The 8,589-nt window shown below is 40.7% G+C and overlaps 1 protein-coding gene across 1 annotated transcript; it reads left to right on the top strand.

Moving 5' to 3' along the window:
* Window positions 1-226: 226 nt before the first annotated feature.
* Window positions 227-8,252, top strand: HYAL4 (hyaluronidase 4; the record flags this gene model as incomplete). The annotated part of the gene is made up of 3 exons (XM_082662190.1): window positions 227-1,186; window positions 5,820-5,909; window positions 7,851-8,252. The coding sequence occupies exons 1-3, from the start codon at window positions 233-235 to the stop codon at window positions 8,250-8,252; spliced, it is 1,446 nt and encodes a 481-aa protein (XP_082518316.1). The 5' UTR covers window positions 227-232.
* Window positions 8,253-8,589: the final 337 nt, after the last annotated feature.

Raw genomic sequence — 8,589 nt, 5'->3', positions numbered from 1 at the left:
TTCCCCCTGAATAGAAGTTAGGTCACTGCACTCACTTCTATCTCAATTTATTTATAGGGATCTTTAAGACCTTTAACTAAAATGTACTTAAAGATGTAAATAGATAAGAACTATAATAATATCCAGCCAACATTTGACTCTTTTTCCTCAAAATTATCGTTAACAGAAAATTGAATCTCTCCTCAGGTCTTCCAGAGTGCATTAAAGCAGAAGAGAAGATTTTTATCTTATCATGAAACCATTATCTGAAGGACAACTAAGGTTTTGTGTTGTTCAACCAATACATCTCACATCATGGCTGCCCATACTTTTCATTCTGAAGTCTATCTCTTCCCTAAAACCTGCCCAACTTCCAATTTATCAAAGGAAACCTTTTATAGCTGCCTGGAATGCTCCAACAGATCAGTGCTTGATAAAATATAATTTAAGACTAAATTTGAAAATGTTTCAGGTGATTGGAAGTCCACTGGCCAGGGCCAGGGGGCAAAATGTCACTATATTTTATGTCAACAGACTGGGATACTATCCATGGTATACATCCCAGGGAGTTCCCATTAATGGGGGTCTCCCCCAGAACATAAGTTTGCAGGTACATCTGGAAAAAGCTGACCAAGATATTAATTATTACATCCCTTCTGAAGATTTCAGTGGACTTGCCGTTATAGACTGGGAATATTGGCGACCCCAGTGGGCCAGGAACTGGAACACAAAAGATGTCTACAGACAGAAATCAAGAAAGCTTATTTCTGAGATGCAAGAGAATGTATCAGCTGCTGATATTGAATATTTAGCCAAAGCAACCTTTGAAGAAAGTGCAAAAGCTTTTATGAAGGAAACCATCGAACTGGGAATTAAGAGCAGACCCAAGGGCCTTTGGGGTTACTATTTATATCCTGATTGCCACAATTATAATGTTTATGCCCCAAACTATACTGGGTCATGCCCAGAAGAAGAAGTTTTGAGGAACAATGAGCTCTCTTGGCTCTGGAACAGCAGTGCTGCTTTATATCCTTCTATCGGTGTCAGGAAATCTCTTGGAGACCGCAAAAACATTTTGCGTTTCTCGCAATTTCGGGTGCATGAATCCTTGAGGATCTCCACCATGACGTCCCATGATTATGCTCTGCCTGTGTTCGTCTACACAAGGTTAGGCTACACAGACCAACCTTTATTTTTTCTTTCTAAGGTAAGAAAGATACCCCTTGACAAAGATAAGGAGATTTCCTCTTATCTCTAAAAGAGACATTTCTTTGCTAATTATGTTCTTTAAAGGATTCCAGAATAGTGGTCCATTAGATAGGAGCATAATTCTTCCTATGAGTAGTCAATCACTCAGATTCTTCATTTGTACAGACTGAATTTTGATTATCTCATTTATTATTTGTCTTTCAAGGAGCAAAGTAAGGAGGGAAGGGGTTAAAGTGCAATGTCAGCAACTACTTCCCGCTCCCCAACCTTGATTGTGTTCCCTTACAACTGGCCTCTTGCGAAGGTTACTGAAACAATTGGGGGTGAACAGGTTGGGAAAACAGAGAGGAGGTTTTAAAATGGAGTAGTTTGCTCATACGTGTGGAAGTAGAATTGTAGACATTTCTGCTGCTGGCCTCATTGTTAAAAATCTTAAGAGGAGGGCTTCCCTGGTGGCGCAGTGGTTGGTTGAGAGTCCGCCTGCCGATGCAGGGGACGCGGGTTCGTGCCCCAGTCCGGGAAGATCCCACATGCTGCGGAGAGGCTGGGCCCGTGAGCCATGGCCGCTGAGCCTGCGCGTCTGGAGCCTGCGCGTCTGGAGCCCGTGCTCCGCAACGGGAGAGGCCACAACAGTGAGAGGCCCGCGTACCGAAAAAAAAAAAAAAAAAAAAATCTTAAGAGGAAAATAGTGTTTTCTTTTTAAGGCACAATAGCAGGTTTTATAAAAGATATAAGGGAGGCACAACAACATGAATATACTCAGAAATACCTAAGATAGTAAATTTTATGTGTTTTTTTCACACAATTAAAAATAATTTTTTAAGGAATAAGGGAGTTACAAATCTGCTAAAAGTAGGTGACCCCTATAGATTTAACCATCTGGTTTATTCTTGTCTCTATGACCACAATTAGGGGAAAGTTGGTAAGAGTGGTGTGAGTTTCTAAATTCAATAGTAAATTCATCACTAGTAGATGGTTTCATAACCCTAGGTTAAAACTTACATATAGAAGTTTTATTCTGTTTATTTTACTTAAGTCATATATGCAGCCAAAGACCTCACACAAACTGTGAGTGTAGCTTTTAAGATAGATGAACTTTCAGCCCAATTTTCTCTCCCTTACTTTCCCTTTACTACTCTAGTCACTGAAATGGAAACTTGTAGAGACAAAAATTTCAAAGATGCTACTCTAACCTTTGGACTTGGATAATTATGTGTGATTATGAATAGACTTGAGCCTTGTTCAGACCTTCACATTTGTGATGCAGAGGTATTTTAAGATATTGCTGCACACTAGGGGTTGATCACCTTTCTTTTTTCTCCACTATAACAAGTTTCAATTTGCCAGCATGTATCAAAATATAAAGATGTTCTGAGTATGAAGTATCCAAAGGAGACTCAGGAAACACCCCAGTGAGGACTCTACCATGAGCAGTAGGTATCTGTGGAGCAGACAGAGAGTAGAGCTTACTCCTCAGAGGGAGAAATGACACAAATGCATCAGGATTTGGTAAATGCTGTGCCTCTGAGGCCACTGATGAGATGAGTAAAGATAAAAATTCTGTCTTGTGGGGCTTCCCTGGTGGCGCAGTGGTTGAGAGTCCACCTGCCAATGCAGGGGACACGGGTTCGTGCCCCGGTCTGGGAAGATCGCACATGCCGCGGAGCGGCTGGGCCCATGAGCCATGGCCACTGAGCCTGTGCGTCCAGAGCCTGTGCTCCGCAATGGGAGAAGCCACAGCGGTGAGGGGCCCGCATACCGCAAAAAAAAAAAAAAAAAAAAAAAAAAAATTCTGTCTTGTGAACTGATATTAATACTACCCAGAAAAATCAGGAACAACTGATTGAGAATGGTAGGAAACTAACACTATTTGGAAGGTGTAAAAAAGTTATCTACATCTTTATAAAATAGTCTTGACTCTAGAATTGAAAGTTAAATACCACCTTCCTCTATGAAACTTCTTTTGCTTTTCTGTGTTTGGCTCAAACAAGTTCCTTTCTTTAGTGATAACAAATTTACTTTTGGAAGAAACAATCAACTTTAAAGGACAAAGTGTTCATTTCAATAGATTAGTTTAAACTACTGGTGCCTTCTGCACATTCTGCAAGCCAACGGTAAGCTCCTTCTTGAACAGCTACAGCCTCAGAAACATTTCTGTTCCCTCTAAGGGAAGAAGGAACAACAGTTAGGGTCTCACCTAGAAACAATTTTCTTTGTTAGTCTCGTGGTATCATTCTGTAAACTTTCTGAAAGGCAAGGCATTTCCACATATTTTACACCATCAAACCACCATTTTATTCCATCCTCAATAAAAACCTGCCCACAAACTTTTTAAAACGTGATATTCACTTATACCAAATTGTAAATACTAGTAATGGCTTCCATTTCTGCCTTCCCAAAGATATCTGCATTTTAAAATGTTTGTGTGCGTACACACGCATATAATTAAGATTAGAAAAACAACTTACCAATAAGTACCAAATCTCTCAACCTCTCCAGACCTCAGTGCCTCATTGTCTTAATCTACAAAATGGCACAATATTACCTGCCTTATCTACTTAGGAGAAATATTATGAAAACCAAATAAGAAGATAAAAATGAACATTTAAAGCACTACAGAAATATATGTGGTATAGATAACACTTTTTAACAAGTATCAGAGTCTTAAACTTGAAAGGGGAATATGTAAGAATGAAATTTCAGTCAGCAACCATAGCTTGGGGGAATCATATGCGGGCTATAAAGCCTCATTTCACACAGTAGGTTGCCTATACCACATATATAAATGCAATTTAGATATTGTTGATACAATGCTTTTAAAAAATAATGAAAGGGGTTTTCTTGACTATAGGTTTAAAGATGTTTTCCCCTGTAATTAATTCATATTCCCTCTGATAACACACAAAGGGAGCACATTAGTGATGCTCCAGCCCCCCACAGTGGGCTCCTTACTTACACGCACTGTGGTAAAGCTTCAGGGACTGAAACCCAAGGGTAAAGAATGAGTCCTCTGGGTGCTCCTACTCTTAACTTCCAAAACCTTGATTTGAGCCAAGAATCATGGGTAGGGCAAGGCTCCCTTACACCAGGCTGGGACCTGGAAGATGTGTTGCTATTACATCAGGTGCTCTTCCTTTATTTCTCCATTCATGTGGCTTATGCGCTCAGGTGGTCCCAATTTACTCCTAGTGACATCTTACCTGTGACTTCCCTCACTGAGTAGTACCCTGATTTTTTGGCTCCCCAAGCATAGCTGTTCTGTGTTTCATCCAGCACCCTGCTCTCAGCTAGGTGACGGTGGGCTAATTTGTTAGAGGAATTTGCCTAAATATCTGCTAGTGACTCCTTACCTCTAGTCAACACATGCTAGAAGACTTGCCATTTTGAATCAGTCCCAATAAACTCTCTTTGATAATGACGCTAAAGGACACGTTGGAAAGAAACTAACGTTCCCTCCTGATATCAACCTCAGAAGCTGTGGCTTTTACCACAAACATCTGTAGTTTCCGTACTTACTGAATATGGATCAATAACCTGTAAGATCCCACCTGCCACGGAGCAATTAAGCCCGTGCGCCACAACTACTGAGCCTTGTGCTCTAGAGCTCACGAGCCACAACTACTGAGCCCATGTGCCACAACTACTGAAGTCCGTGCGCCTAGATCCCGTGCTCTGCAACAAGAGAAGCCACCGCAATAAGAAGCCTGCGCACCTCAACGAAGAGTAGCCCTGGCTCACCGCAACCAGAGAAAGCCCACGCACAGCAACGAAGACCCAACACAGCCATAAGTAAATAAATAAATTTATTTAAAAAAAAATAAGAAACTTATTTAGAAAATCAACTGCAGAAACTTTATTTAGGAAACCAACTGCACACATTCAACTTTTAATTTCCCTCTGAAATGACCTAGATTCATGTTAATCTTTAAACACTAAAACAATAATCCTTTAGGATTACAAAACCAAAATTCTCCCTGCTGAAATTTAGTTTTCATCTATCTTAACCATATTGAGAAAAATCCCGGCAGCCTTACCGTGACTGGAAGAATCATAAGTAAAGCCAATTAAATCAGGTAGTTTAAACTTAAATACAAATAATTTCAGGGACCAAATATAAGGGCTGGATCAAATCGGATCCCGCGGGGCCCTTAACACTGTGCTCCTTTGCCTATCCTGGGAATCCAAATGACCCAAAAGCCTTCCAAGTCACTGCAGAGGCAAAGTTCTCAGGAGAGTGTTGCATACTGGGAAGGGAACTTGGCTAAGATGAATGCAAGGCAGTCGTCACATTTAGAGAAGGAAAACTTTTGGATTCTGTTTCCAGGTCGTATACTCATAGCTGGTTTGTATGTGTATACTCCTAGCTAACTTCAATTAAACAACTTTTAGTGGCTATTTACAGGCTAATTGTTTAAAAGTAATGTCCTGTTTGGCAAAATATAAGTTTAAAAATATGTATTTAATATGTTTTTATATGATTATAGAGTGAAATTTCTGAGCCCCAGTTCATTTAACATTTGCTTTACTCTAAGAAACTGGAGAATAGTTTCATGTATTATATTGAATTTAGCCTCCAATCCTAATCCCTGGCAGGTTGTTCAATACAGTGTAATGAACTCTCTTCATTCTAGCAAGACCTAATCAGTACTATTGGAGAAAGTGCTGCCTTGGGAGCTGCAGGCATCGTTATCTGGGGAGACATGAATTTGACTTCATCTGAGGTAAGACAGTACCTTGGCGGTATAGTTAATATTACAATATTTACATTATTTGCTCTGTTTTCCTATAGAACTTACTCTAATCAGAGCTCTCAGGTCTCCCATAGTAAACCGGCTTTAGAATTAAAGTCCAAATCAGCACCTGATACATAGAAGGAGCTCCATGAAGATTAGCTTTGGTTCAGATAGTAATCATAATACTGACGATTGTTGAATATTTACTCTATGCTAGGATTGTGCTAAGTGCCTTTTGGTTTCGGATTTGCTCACTTCCTGATCATAATAACCCTTATGAGGTAGGGACTAGCATCCTCATTTATAGATGAGGAAACAAGAAAGGAAATCTAACTAGGGTAACAGTTAGGCTAGCTAGTGGTGGAGCTGGCACTAACCACAGATGGTATGACTTTGGAGCCCTTGCATTTAGCCATTACATAAAATGTATGATATCATATTTAGAGAAATGGAATCAGATGGTAATTTTTAATATCTATATTGAACTTATTTTTCTTCTATGGAGAAATTAGCTGAAAATTAATAGCATTTAAAATATGAGTTATGTCTCTTTGAATTTCTTCCCGCTCAAACACTATCTACTCCAAGAAGTCTTCCTACTTTTCTCCAATCCACATTAATCACAATCTCTTCTGTATTTCCAGATGTTGTTTGTTTATATCCCTATAGTGTACTGCATTTTGCCTTGAATTATAATACTTGTATCCTCAATGCTTTTATTTATTTATTTATTGCTGTGTTGGGTCTTTGTTGCTGCATATGGGTTTTCTCTAGTTGCGGCGAGCAGGGGCTACTCTTCGTTGTGGTGCACAGGCTTCTCATTGTGGTGGCTTCTCTTGTTGCAGAGCATGGGCTCTAGGCGTGCAGGCGTCAGCAGTTGTGGCGTGTAGGCTCAGTAGTTTTGACTCGCAGGCTCTAGAGCTCAGGCTCAGTAGTTGTGGCGCATGAACTTAGTTGCTCTGCGGCATGTGGGATCTTCCCAGACCAGGGCTTGAACCCGTGCCCCCTGCACTGGCAGGCGGATTCTTAATCACTCTGCAACCAGGGAAGCCCTCAATGCTTTTTGTTAAATTGAATTTTTTGCAAGTTCATGGTGATCTGATATTTTTCTTAGAATTTCACAGGCTCAATTTGTTGCTACCAAGACATTTTTCATGAAACTGTTTGTGACAATATAAAGTTAAAAAGTCTCCTCTGTCCACACATGAGAATTAGGTAGAAACTGAGGATCAGTACCTGAGTCTCCAGGTGCGACATTTCCCCTCCAGCCCATGTGGCTCCTGAGAAGAGCATCCTCAGGAAGCTGAGTGCACAACCAGGTGGCCTCTGTTTAGAACACACAATAGGAACCACACACAAATGACCTGGTCAGCCTTCCAGGCTTTCCTGTCTTTGAATTGTTTAGAGGGGGCTAGATCCCAGGGCAGTCGGTATTTGAGCATAATTAACAGGAAAATCCAGAAGGCTCAGGCTGACAGTCAACAACAATTTGGTAGAACATGATGATTCAGGTTCTAACACAAGCCTGAAAGACACACACACCTGAAAGGTGGCCAGAGGACAGCAACTCTGGCACGATTTCTCAATTTGGGTTTGTTCCTCTTTTTCTCACACCCATTAACTTGTGATCTAGAAGGAGGAAATAAAGGATGTAAACTGAAAGAAGGCAAGGTCATATATGCTGAGGCTGGGGCCCATTTGCAAGTTCAGATAGCCTATGGTAACATATTCTCCATCTCCTGTCGCAACCACCTCTCATTTTGCTGATCTGGGTCCCCTGTATTACAGCACTTGAACCTAAGAGTTCATGGGCTGGAACAAAGCCATTAAGTTTCAATCAAGTCCAAAGAGCTGCCTTGTGGATCTAGATGCTCTAACCCTACCAGTACCAGAAAAAGCACTAAATCCCGTTTGTTTCTACCTTTCTAGGGCAACTGTACAAAGGTGAAGCAGTTTGTCAGTTCTGATTTAGGGAGCTACATAGTCAACGTGACCAGAGCCGCTGAGGTGTGCAGCTCTCACCTCTGCAGGAATAATGGGAGATGCGTAAGGAAGGTGTGGAAAACGCCCGATTACCTTCACTTGAACCCTGCAAGTTACCACATAGAGGCCTCCGAGGATGGAGAATTTACTGTGAAAGGCAAAGCATCTGATACAGACCTGGCAGTGCTGGCGAAGAGATTCTCCTGTCATTGTTATCAGGGATACGAAGGGGCTGATTGCAGAGAAATGAGGATGGCTGACGGCTGCTCTGCGGTTTCCTCTTTTTCTGGCTCCCTAATCACATTGTATCTGCTGGTTTCTGCAGGTTATCAAAGCATTCAGTTGTGAGATAACTGAGTTTAAAGGGAATGAAGTTTGGCCTCTAGAGTCGTCACTTAGGGAAGAGATGAAACTTACAACAATCTTTTTCTCACATGAAATCCATTGAGAGGTATTGTAAGTAGACACGTGTGTCACTTAACATAAACAGGAAACGTATTACTTCATTTGGCTCCGATTTGGCTAAGAAACCAGATCCAGGAGTGAAATCAATGCATTCTTCTTCCTTACTGGAATGTTTAAGTTGTATTTAACCTAAAACGAATATATTTTAGTCTTCATATGAACATAGATACATAAAAGTATAAATATTAAATTATTGATTTCAAAGACTGGTTTTCCAGCT

The sequence above is a fragment of the Grampus griseus genome (assembly GCF_964374135.1).
Source record: "Grampus griseus genome assembly, chromosome: 9".
In the NCBI taxonomy this organism is placed as follows: domain Eukaryota; kingdom Metazoa; phylum Chordata; class Mammalia; order Artiodactyla; family Delphinidae; genus Grampus; species Grampus griseus.
This window is presented reverse-complemented; position numbering and strand designations above follow the sequence as displayed.